This window comes from Notothenia rossii (genome assembly GCF_949606895.1).
Source record: "Notothenia rossii genome assembly, chromosome: 1".
Lineage (NCBI taxonomy): Eukaryota > Metazoa > Chordata > Actinopteri > Perciformes > Nototheniidae > Notothenia > Notothenia rossii.
The window spans coordinates 44,582,605-44,595,282 of NC_136912.1; the positions used below are offsets into that span (position 1 = coordinate 44,582,605).

General features: G+C 39.7%; 2 protein-coding genes across 2 annotated transcripts in view; both read right to left on the reverse strand.

Moving 5' to 3' along the window:
- Window positions 1–832: 832 nt before the first annotated feature.
- On the reverse strand, window positions 833–9,811 carry gstt1b (glutathione S-transferase theta 1b). Its single transcript, XM_079682611.1, has 5 exons — window positions 9,589–9,811; window positions 8,284–8,371; window positions 8,018–8,168; window positions 3,180–3,356; window positions 833–1,190 (listed from the first exon to the last, which is right to left on the reverse strand). Exons 1-5 carry the CDS (start codon window positions 9,698–9,700, stop codon window positions 993–995), a joined length of 726 nt encoding a protein of 241 aa, XP_079538737.1. The 5' UTR covers window positions 9,701–9,811; the 3' UTR covers window positions 833–992.
- A 1,898-nt stretch (window positions 9,812–11,709) lies between these two features.
- ddt (D-dopachrome tautomerase) overlaps window positions 11,710–12,678 on the reverse strand; it is an 8,676-nt gene continuing 7,707 nt past the window's right edge. The window contains exon 3 of the mRNA XM_079682621.1: window positions 11,710–12,354. Coding sequence (XP_079538747.1) covers window positions 12,282–12,354 — 73 coding nt within the window. The 3' untranslated portion in view covers window positions 11,710–12,281. The remainder of the gene's footprint in view (window positions 12,355–12,678) is intronic.

The window sequence follows — 12,678 nt, forward strand, 5'->3', positions numbered from 1 at the left end:
CGGCCGCAGCAGCGAGAGCGTCCGCTCTCCGCTGTCTGTGGGCCAGAGGGAGACGGACACAATGAGTGCACGAGACGTGGGGAGTGAGAGCCGCGTTTGCGTGCTCCAATCCCCGGCAGGACTCACACCGTGAGCTCCGGTCGTAACTCATATGTCGGGTTGACACCGGATAATGCAGTTTTAGACATGTTGACTGCAGGGGCTGGGATTGAACCATTGACCTTCTGAATGGAGGGCAACAATTTTATCCGACCCCCACACTACATAGAGAGAGTAGAGAAGCTTCTCCCTTAGTACCAAATCACTGCTCCATTTGAGATCACAACTTACTGTGAACACATTCCATCACTCTGATGGAGAACTGCGTTTGTGTGTCCATATGTGTGACTTTTTATTTAGATAATTAACATGCCTCCACTTCCTCCTGCTTTACAATAGTGACGGCAAAACATCACCATTACAGGCACTTCCATCGTAAGAAACAGTCTGTGGATTTGAAGCACATTGCAGATTCTACAATGGCTTTATAAGTACAAACTGAGATACAATTGTGAACAGGATGACATTAAATGAACCTCTGACATTAAATGAACCTCTGACCCCGCCTATGCAGCTGACTTCAAATACAATGAGTGCTACTTTCTGAACTTTACTTAAAGAGTGCCCTGAAACCTTTATGCTGCATTATCCACATCACTGCACACAGTGAAACACATTGTCACAGTGTGAACAGATAATCACCAGAACTTTGTGACTGCCTTCATGGCCCATCACATGCTTCCATACCGACAAACACTGACATTCTTTTACTTTAAAATAATAGGAATCAGTCTTATAATTCAAATCCAGCTTTATTTATACAGCCAGAAAGCACAAATGACAGATTTGCCTCAACAGGCTTAACACAAGATTCTTTATGCATGCATTGTGAATTTTTACTGTGTATCTAGTGTGTATGGAGACTATCAGTAACTGAAGCAGTGTTGTCCTCTTCACATGAAAAATTTGAGGATCTTGGCCTTGGAGAACTCCAACTTGCTGCCGTCCATCACTTTCACTGTCTCTTGGGATCCCAGGATGTTCTGGTGGACTTCATCAAACAGCTCCTTTCCAATGGCAGCCTGCACTCTGTCCCGCCAGGCGTTCAGCTTGGGTCTACCTCCAAACACATCCAGGCCGGCGGCCACAGGCTGAGGGAGAGGGAGAGGAGCACAGATGAGGCCTGTTAGTGTGGAACACCTATAAACCTGTTTCAACCATTAATGCCTGCCCGTTTACTACAGAGCAGATATTATTGTCTGAATTGCCTAACAATTATTAAATGTGATGTAGTGTTTTAGATACTGTATTTCAACTGTTTTCGACCCTTCAGGCAGCCATTGGTTTCTTTATTTGAGGCTAATGGTTTGGAAATGTACACTCGAGTCACCAATACACATTAATTACCATTACCAGTCCTCATCTTAGATGTTGAAAATCAAGAATATGTTGTAAAAGTAAAAAAGAAAGGAACCAAAAAGTCCTAAATCTAACCTTAGTTTCTTGTAGTTGTGGATAGTCATAATTCAACAGGGTTGTGTTAGGGGGAAATAAGACATATTTCCCACTTATAGTATAGCATGATACTTGAGATAATTAGCATAACCCCGCAATACAAGAAATCCTTTAATTCCAGGTCTTCAACATCAGCTGAGTTTTTTTGTTTGAGGACGTTTTGCCTGAATCACGTAACTTCACAAAAGCTATCTGTTATCAGCATGTGTACAAATGTATAATAATAAATGTTAGCTATCAGGAGCATATTAAGAGAAGAGAACTGGATACAGAGTTGGAGGCAAGGCTCCGTCATTCCTATGAAAGTTGCTCAGTGGGGCATGAAGTCCAAAATGGCTGTGAACCCTCAGAGCATATACCCTCAGGTTTTCCTTTAGCCTCGCCTCCAGTCGCCTTGTCAGGTCCGGTCTGGGCTCAAGTCAATGAATAGAGAGGAAAAATAACTCTAGATTCTTTACAGCATTTTACAACTGTTACAGTAGGTCCTAATGATTTAAAGAAGGGCTATTCAAGTGTCCGATTTCACAAAAATAAACTTGCCAGTCAGTGGGATAAAGTATTTTTTGTGGGCTTAATGACATTAGAGACTGGTGTGGAAGTTGTAGCACCAACGTTTCACTAGTATGAAAATGTGCTTCAATGCCCGGCTCACTTCCTGTGAGTTTTTACACAGAGGTGGAACAAGTAAAGGTCCTGCATTAAAAATCTTAATTAAGTAAAAACACAAAGGTATCAATAATAAAATACACTTCAAGTACACAAATTAAAAGTACTCCTTATGCGTAATGGCCCATTTCAGAACATTTACGGATTATGATTATTGATGTTAGTGTGCTGGTAATTATTTGATATACTGCTGCTGGATATCTTAACTTATAATTATATAATAGCTATTTTAACAATGAATGTGTCAGCTTATAACCTAAATCTAAAAAGTAAATAGTAAGTAAAAATGGTCAAATAATGATGTGGAGTAAAAAAGTACAATATAGAAGTACTGTATAAAAGTAGCATACACTGAGATACTAAGGTTAACTACAAGTACATCAAAATTGTACGTAAGTACTGAACTTGAGAAAATGTACTTGATTACTATCCACCACAGCTCGTAAAGGCCGTTCACAGGCTTCTCTCTCACAGTGACAGTGTAAGCCTCAGGGGAACAACAAGGACGATCATGCACACACGCAGCTTCCCTCCTCAGGCACTCACACTCATGAGCTGCTCCTTCAAACTCCACACAAATAAATAGTTTTCTGACTTTTTGTTTTTTTTCTGAAGCAGAACGGAACAATAACTGCATTCAGTTGCACACACCTTTTGGAAATATGACAAAAATGATCCTTATGTCATTGCAGCATCGCCTAGACTCGAGGCTTAAAATATTTGACATGTATTGAGAGTTGATATTGGACCTGAAAATTCCCTAGGTAACCTTAAAACTCTTGCACTGCTTTCTCAAGTCTAGAAAAAAAAATTGAAAGTAAAAAAAAATACATAAAACATTGTGATATTCTTGAGAAACAGGTTAGCAGTAATGTAAACGGGAGAGGTAAAAAACTCTTGGATGGTTCTGTCTTTATGGATACGGACCTTTTTTACTCCTATAAAAAACCCTTCCTCACCTGCATGACCTCCACAATGGCGACCAGGTCGGCGAGTGAGATGTGACCCCCCGCGATGAAGGGTCTGTCCTGCAGGAACTTCTCCTCCAGCAGCTTCAGCGAGCTGCTCAGCTCCTCCACGGCTGCCTCCATCTTCTCCTTCGGGACCTCCACGTGCAGAACCTCGGGAATCATAAGCTACAACAGGAAGTACAGATGAAGTAAGACATTACTCAACTCGGTCAACGAGTTCATCACAGTCTTTTTTTGTACTTTTCAGGAGAAGACGAAGCAGATGAAATTACTGAGCAGATCATGTGAATGTTTCTCGACCATGAAACTCGGAAAGTAAACCATCATACCTATAAATAACGACAACTCCAGATTGTTCTCTTCGTTTGAGTGCAAAAAAGTACCTTCTGAAAATGTTCAAATTTAATGAATTATCTTTTTACAAAACAATATGAACAACCTGACATTTCTTAAGAAAAATAAGAGTAATTTCAACCTTTTTATTCCTCAGTTTATCATTTACACATGTGCATTACAACTTATGATTACAGTGTATCTACAAAAACATTTAGTCAACGGTAGCTGGAACTGAACAATATAGTATTTGACTTTATGATCAAAACATCTTGTAAAGATGTAGAAATTATTTTACATTTATTTCCACATCACATTCTGATCAAAACACAGCACAGAAACAGCTCTTCTGAAAACCACAAACGACCTCCTCCTCTCCTCTGACTCCGACAACCTTAACATCCTCATCCTCCTCGACCTCACCGCAGCATTCGACACCATCAACCACTGCTGTCCCTCCTCGAATCATCACTCAACATCACCGACACTGCACTCTCCTGGCTGAAATCCTACCTCACCGACAGACATCAGTTTATCAACATCAACAACTGCACCTCCTCCACTGCTCCTCTGTCCCAAGGCGTCCCCCAGGGTTCGGTGCTTGGCCCCCTCCTCTTCATCCTCTAGTCTACATGCTCCCCCTTGGCAAAATAATTTGTTACCACAACCTTCAATTTCACTGCTACGCCGATGACATCCAACTTTATACCTCAACAAAAACCATCACCCCCACAACACACTCCACTCTCACCAACTGTCTCTCAGAAATAAAAGCATGGATGCAAACAAACTATCTCCAACTGAACAGTGCCAAATCAGACATCATCATCGGCCCCCCATCCCGTACCAAAGCCATCCAGAATTTCAACTTCACCATTGACAGACACACTCTATCTCCCCCCCCTCACATCCGCAACATCGGAGTCATCTTCGACAGTAAGCTCAAATTCAACCACCACATCAATCACATCACCAGGACCTCCTTTTTCCACCTCAAAAACATTGCCCGTCTCCCCCATCACTCTCCTCCTCTGCTGCTGAAACCCTGATTCATGCATTCATCACATCACAACTCGACTACTGCAATAGCATCCTCTACGGCAGTGGTTCCCAACCTGGGGGCGCGCCCCCCTTGTGGGGGCGCCAGGCCTCAGATGATTTGAGGCCAAATATCATATTTAGATTTTTTTTTCTTCTTTTTACATATAATTGTAACGCAATACATGATTGTCACTAAAAGCCTTGTCTATACATTGCAATAAAATATAAAAAAATAATTGATTAATTCATTTGAATACAAATTCAAGTTAGTAGCTATTAAAGGCATAAAAACACAGAAATGTATAATTCTTTCTTTAATAGAAATGTTTCTTCTGCGCGTTAAGTTTCCAAACCAGGCTTGTCTGGATAAGCGCATTTTTAAAACATAGTCATTGTCCATGCCGGTTTCAGTTGGATTATTTGTCGCAGTTGCTCCGATCAGATCGGTCTCCTCCATTTTGTAGATTATTTACGACTTTTGAATCCACATAAACACATCGGCAAAATCCGGTTTACTTTGAGCATGTGTTTTAAACAGTTTAATCCCTTTGTGAATTGTTTACACTTGCGCCGTCCTTTAATTTCTTCATACAGCGGGAATCCAAATGAATTAATCCTGAGTCCAATAACCATAAAAGTCACTCCAATAGTGCTCCTTAATTACGCTTTCATCCTCCTTTAACAAAATACATCACATTCATCCAATTTGTGACAGTAGTTGTAGCATTTTGAGACTTTGAAACTTTAATTACCGCTGTTGCGCCCAACCCCCCCCCCCCGTGTGTGTGTGTGTGTGTGTGTGTGTGTGTGTGTGTGTGTGTGTGTGTGTGTGTGTGTGTGTGTGTGTGTGTGTGGGGGGGGGGGGCACAACTTCCAACAGGAGTCATTTGGGGGGGCTCTTGGGAAAAAAGGTTGGGAACCACTGCTCTACAGCATACCATCCAACCTCCTCAATAAACTCCAACATATCCAGAACTCTGCTGCCCGCCTCCTCACCAACACCCGCTCCCGAGACCACATCACTCCCATCCTCCAGAACCTCCACTGGCTCCCCGTCCGTCAAAGAATCAACTTCAAAGCCCTCCTCATTACTCACAAAGCCCTCAACAACCAGGCTCCCCCCTACCTCACAGACCTGCTGCACCACCACACCCCTTCCCGCTGCCTCCGTTCATCAGAAGCCAGCCTCCTATCCATCCCCACCCACATCAAACACCGGACCTGGGGGGACAGAGCCTTCTCCGTCGCTGCCCCCTCCCTCTGGAACTCACTCCCCCAACCCATCAGAGACTGCACTGACCTCACCACCTTCAAAAAAGTCACCTCTTCAATCTTGCTTTTAATGTGTGATTGTTTTTGTATTATTTGACTTTAACTATATATTTATTTGTTGTTCCTTTCTTTTCTTTTCACTATATCTGTAAAGCGTCTTTGAGCACCTGTAAAAGCGCTAACAAAATAAATCTATTATGATTATTATTATTATTATTATTATTATTATTATCTGTTTAGTAATCCTGACCTCCACCATACAAACTAAAGTGAAAACTACAAACCAAGTATGTTACGTTATCCCCTGCCTTGTTAATGTATAAAATGTAAACATACAAATTGCAGTGAATGTCTACATTTGGCAGTCATCCCGTGGGCCGTATGTTTGACACCCCTGTTATACAGCATTCAACCGTGTGACTTCCTGAGACAGCATGAGGGAAACTGCTGACACATTAAATACTACTTCCTTTGTGACATGCAAGTATGCATTTTCCAGTCATTTGCAACACACATTGTATCTATTTAGACCACTAAAAGGATTTTACACTTAATGTTCTATTTAAGGAGCGCAAGAATCTCTGGTGAGGTCACATGGGTGTCATGACAATCTGAGGTAAATCTTTAACATTAACTGCATTTACACTGAAAGTGCTTCTACATTAAAGGGTACTGGTGAGAATACATTACTATTTGTTGGAGCTGTTCATTGATTTATATTATTTAATTAATAATTAGTCATTTATTTTCTTGCTGGTTTTGTTTATTTTAAATTAACCTTTATTTTGTGTAATTATTGAAGTTAGTTTAAGTTGTGCTTTTACTTTGGAGGCAGCTTTGGGCACCGGGTTATTAGATATATATTAGAGACAGGTGGAGGTGGGATTGGCCCACCACTTGGGGCACATGTTTTTACCAAGGAAACACACAGGGAGGCCGTTGGAAAACCAAAAAGGGCAAGTTAAAGGAAAACCGTTGTAATTTTACTGTTGGATATTGGATCTCTTTGGAACAAACTCTTTGGAACAAAAACCGCATTCTTGCTTGGACTTTGGATACTTTCCCTGATTAAGATTTGCTATCTGGTGCTCCCGCGGCAGTTTTATTTTGAGTAAATGTTCTGTTTTACTCCTTTATGATTTGCGTTACAGTATCCAAGTAAGTCTGTAGGGGTATCAAAATACATGCACAGAGGTTTATAACAATCACAGACACACTAAAATGCCCAAAAAACATGGCTTTCCATCGAAGCATTCAGAAGTTAAAGTTTAGAAATAAATCAAGCACATTACGAATGAATCCAGCAGGAATGTGTACGATGGAATGTATCTCTTATGTTGAGGGAATCATCTTAAAGAAAGCAGAGCATGTCTGATGTCACACTGAAACTGTATAAAAAAGTGAAAACAAAAACTGGTTTCCACAGGCTTATATTGCTCATTGTAATCAGTGTCAGTGAAGGGTGAGAAAAACCTGGACATATCAAACTGCACCCTCAGAATAATGGAAAGCAGCAGGAAACCTAAATCAGCGAGAGAAAAATCGGTTCAAGAGCTTTGCTTCCAGCTGACATCACCCTCAGTCTCCAGCTTTGGACCAAGAAGAGGGGTCAGCAGAGGTGTGAAGGAACAAAGTAGATTTACTCAAGAAATGTACTTAAGTACAATTTGTGCTTTACGTGAGTATTCCATTTTCTGCCAGTTTGTATTTCTACTCCACTACAACTCAGAGGTAAATATATTTTCTTTTTTTCTTTTACTCCTCTACATTTATGTTATACCTTTAGTTACTTTGTAGATTTGGATGAATGATGTGAAATATAATCAACACTTAAATAAGACTTTAGGTACACCTGGACAAAATTCACAAACTACCCAGCGTTAAATCAAATAATACAAATGTGTTCCACCTTTACAGTAGCTTTGATAACACTTTAATGCATCAATAAGAAAATCATAACATATCATATATATCATTGTGAAATGGACCAATCTGCACAATGACTACTTTAACTTTTGGTAATTTAACTATATTTTGATGCTAATACTTTTCTACTTTTACTTTAGTAACATTTTGAATGCAGGACTTTTACTTGTAACAGAGTATTCCTACACTCTGGTACTTTTACTCAAGTACAAGATCTGAGTACTTCTTCCACCTCAGGGTGTCAGTGAACCCACCTTGAGCCAGAACACCTTGGATCCATGCAGACGGATGGCACAGTGCTGCCAGGACAGATACTCATTGATGCGAGCGCGCTGCTGGAGGTCCGCTGGGTACCAGTGCTCTGGGGTCTGAAACTTCTGCGCCAGATACAGCAGGATGGCTGGGCTGCACAGAAACACACAGCTGGTGACTACACAGGACATACACAGGACACACACGGGACCCCACACACTGTGGAATGAATGGGATAATGAGCTCTAGAGAACATTCAAACATGCACCTTTCAGTCAGGCTGAAGTCTCCATCTCGCAGAGCAGGGACTTTTCTTATCAGGCTTATCTTCCCAAAGTGATCTCCATACTGCTCACCTGAAACACACACACAAATTAACATTTTCTCTCTCATCCTCTTAATCATCTAATGACCCCCTGGAGATTGAGAGGGATACAAATAAGTATCATTTTGGTACACATACAAAACAAGTGTATTGTTTTGGTTATAAAGCCGTGGTGGAATGTGAAGTACTGTACTTCAGGTACTTTTAACTTCATCTGAGGCTCTTTGTTTTCATGCGAGTTGAAACTTCTATTCCACTGTATTTCAGAAGGGAGAAGAGTTTGTAAAATGACATGAATTGCAATCATTCACAACAGAAAGGGTTATATCACAAAACCGTAGACATGAACAGTGATACCACTCAAATACAAATATAGCTATTTTATTTACTTTTCAATATTCCAAGGTGGTTTGCTGTTCTAAGACCCTGTTCCACAGTTTGGGGGCCCCAAAGAAAGAAAGCAGCCTCCCCAGATTGAAGTGAAATACTTTAGGTTCTTCTAAGAAAGGTGTTCCAGTCTCTCAATACTACGGAAGAGGATTAGGGCCACATGATTTTCTTTTTGGGAGGATTTGAAAAAAAAACGTTTTTTGTTTTTTTCTGAGTAAAAAGTCAGAATTCTGACTTTAATCTCAGAATTCTGACTTTAATCTCAGAATTCTGACTTTAATTTTTTTTTTAAATCCTCCCAAAAATAATAATAATGTGGCCCTAATTCTCTTCCGTACAACACAGAGGATTGTTCTGCATTTAATTGTTTTATTTGTAATACTTTATTTATTTATTATTAATAATTTTCCTCAGATAACATTTTCGATGCGGAAATGTTCTTGTAACATGATTTTAAGGTGTGGTATAATGCTTTAACTTCTGATCTGATTACTATTTAACAACACACTGAACAAATTCTAACACAATCATATCTTTCAGCCTGTTAAACTCATGCCTGTAAAATAAAACATGGTTTTCTTGAGAAAAAGTGAACTGGAACGCCACCAAAGTAATAAATCACAGATCTCTGTATTACAAACAAAACTAAAAGAGAGTTTCCAAATGCTGCCACCAGTGCTGCTGTAAGAATAAAAGCCTGTGAAAAAGAGCAGCTTCTATAAAAAGTTATATGCAATAAGTGTACAGTTTCAGCTGGACTGTGGACCCTTCTTCCCTCCACCCTCAGCAGCTGTGCATGCTGCAGACCCTCCCCTGCAGACAGGCTGGAGGACTGTCAGCAGGGGGGGCTCCACTCACCGTCCATCAGCGAGATGTTCCTCACTTCATGCGGGATGTTGTTCTTCTTCGCGAAGATCAGAACTGAGCGGCAGGGCTGAGAAAGAAGGTCCAGGTAAAGCTCCACCGCCATGACTGCTGCAGAACAAACTCTCCCTGCTCAGTGCGCTGCCTGAGGAACCAAAGATCCTTTATTTGACCAAGATGGTTCACGTCACTGCAGCAACGGACGGGCTGACGGAGGGCCCTCCTCTCTACCAGCCTCTGACCAGCCCCCACACCTCCGCTACACTGCTTCCTCTTTCAGGCTCTTTCTTCATGTTGCCGGATTCTTTTTTTCATTCAGTACAATACAGACTGTGGGAATCTAGTTCAATTAACCTGCAGAGGTGGGAGAAGTACCAGAGTGTAGGAATACTCTAGACTGTTACAGTAAAATTCCTGCATTAAAAAATGTTGCTCAAGTAAAAGTAGCAAAAGTATTAGCATCAGAATATACTTAGCAAAAGTAAAAGTAGTCATTGTGCAGATTGGTCCATTTCAGAATAATATATGATATGTTTTATAATGATGGATCATTAAAATGTTCTCAAAGCTGGTAAAGGTGCAGCTAGTTTAAATGACTTTGTATACTGCAGGGTAGCTTGTGAATTTACTCCAGGCGGAACTAAAGTCTGACTCAGCACTTGGTTATATTTCACATCATTCATCCACATCGGAAAAGTAAATAAAGGTGTTAAATAAATGTAGTGGAGTAAAAGTACACCATTTACCTCTGAATTGTAGTGGAGAATTACAAAGTATAGCAAAAAATATGGGAATACTCAAGTAAAGTACAATTATAGTGCTTCCCACTATAACTGCAAGTGCTAACATAATAGCAATGTTTTGGGGTTATAGGCATTTCAAAATATATTAAGATCAAAAATATCAACGTCATGCTGGCTTAGAGGGAATGGCTGCCTGTGCTTTGTTGTCACCAGAGAACAGAATGATGCTAGCACTATCCTAACCTTGTACTCCACTATATTTCAGAAAGAGAAGAAAAAATTATAAAATGACGTGAATCATAATAAGTACACCAAACAAAGTATATGCCTACTATCACATAAATTATTAGCCAGTCAATTATAACAATTTTTAAATCATAATTAATTCAAAACATAGTAATTGTTCAAGTTTCTCATCTATGATGTTATATACTTAAGATACATTTTCCTGGTTATACTCCTGATATTATTTTTAGTGAAATAACAATTTCGATTGCAGAACTTTTCTTGGAACCTTGTGTTTGTAGTGTGGTATTAGTACTTTAACTAAAGGATTGTTTTACGTTCTAATAAACCTTGTATAAAGCGTGAAAACAATGACGGACACAAGCTGAGAGTTTGCATTATCCTTTTACATACTAATGATACTCATTTGTGGGGACCACAGCTTTAAAAACGTTACATTTATGAGCTAATTTTTGTCTCTAAGAATGTTTGGATGACAAAGATCACATTAATTTAGCGTTTAGTTGGTTTTGACGGAACAAGCAGAAAGAGCATACAGGTCAGAGTCCCGCTTAGCCCACGGCTGTTTGGAAGCTAATGAGTTAGCTAGGAAGTTTCAGGGTTACACAAACCTTTCAATGTGTTGTTAAACCACAAACACATGTGGAGTAGATGTCAGAGAAAAGAGAGCTGGGGGGTGTGAAACAGGAATTCAGTGAAAGTAGTATTTAGGAGTGAATCCTCTTGCTGCCTCTCTGTACTCTCCACAAGTGAAAAGTTTAACAAAACGTCCAACAGGAGACCGTGGAGCCCTGGGTGGAAGGTGACAGCTTACATAACTCAAAATGATCTCTAGGCTGTTTGTCTTTAAAAGATAAGTTAAAGGGTTAAGTAACATTGTATTATACATGTTTTTCACACATAAAATATGATCAAAAATAGGATTTAATTGTACTGATTAATAATTGTATGGCTCTGTGAAAGATTACAGAAAGTCTGCAGACATAAATGAACACATAAAACAGGAATACACCAATTAGAGGTCAGGACCCAAGGGTAAGACACTAATGCATCTCTAAAGATACCCTCCAAAGATAATGTCATTAGTTCAACTAAATAAAAACATATACAAAATAATACTCAGGAATTCAAAGATTAAGAATGTTTGTTTATTGTGTTTCAAATAAAATGCCACTATTCAATCTAACCCGCTCTGGGTAATAGAGGGATACAAACTTGTTATAGGTAATGCATTACTCGTCGTGAACTTGTTTCAATCCCATCAACAGAGTAAAAAAAAAGGTTAATCCTAAACTAAATTGACTGGATAACAGGCTAGGAAGATCTTAGTGTTGGCAATCATCAAACTGAAAAACAGTTTATAGCATTTTACTTTGTGTTAATGTCTAGATTAGATTACAATGGGAGTCCAAACTCTCAGTACAATACCGACATTCAGTAATATGTGACACAAGTGATTTCAGGGATAGTAACAAAAGCAACAGGTCTTTTAATTATTAAAAATAGAAGCTATCAACATCATGTTTTACTGCAGATGTCTAAAACATGAACTAGACAGCTCGCCTGGGCATTACATGAATACAGTACCTGACCTTATTATGACTGTCTTTTACTTGGTGTTTGTGTCGGACTGATTTATGCTGTCTTTACTTCTTTCATGAATCACATTGTGTAACGTCTCCACCACAGCAACGTCTTTTACAAGAAGCTCATGACGGTCCCCTTCTTCCCCACCTGGTGAGGCTGCAGCGCGTGGAACTGAATGGTAATCCTGTGAATTGGAAATGAGCTCAATCATAATGCAGTACATTCATTCAAATATAAAAACAATAAGGTTTAAGTAGTGCTGCTCTCAGTCTTAAAAAGAAATCGGTTCAATTATTATCCCTGAAAATCTGATAGCAGAGTTTACTTTGGAGAACTGATACCCGCTTTCCCACCAAACTGGTTCCAGTTCTAACTGTTTTAGTTCGGAACTAGTTCCCAGTTTAGGAACCATTTGTGTTTCCGCTGCCTGGTGCCTGACTGGTGCCAGGTCATGACATTACCGTTTACGTTGCTGATTTTCTCAGCAACGACACTCACAACAACAATT

Excerpts from the sequence above, each read along its gene's own strand:
- gstt1b (XM_079682611.1), bottom strand. The coding sequence starts at position 9,700 with ATGGCGGTGGAGCTTTACCTGGACCTTCTTTCTCAGCCCTGCCGCTCA. Across the intron at positions 8,372-9,588 it reads GAACATCTCGCTGATGGACG|GTGAGCAGTATGGAGATCAC; the intron begins GTGAGTGGAGCC and ends TGTGTGTTTCAG. Across the intron at positions 3,357-8,017 it reads CCAAGGTGTTCTGGCTCAAG|CTTATGATTCCCGAGGTTCT; the intron begins GTGGGTTCACTG and ends TTCCTGTTGTAG.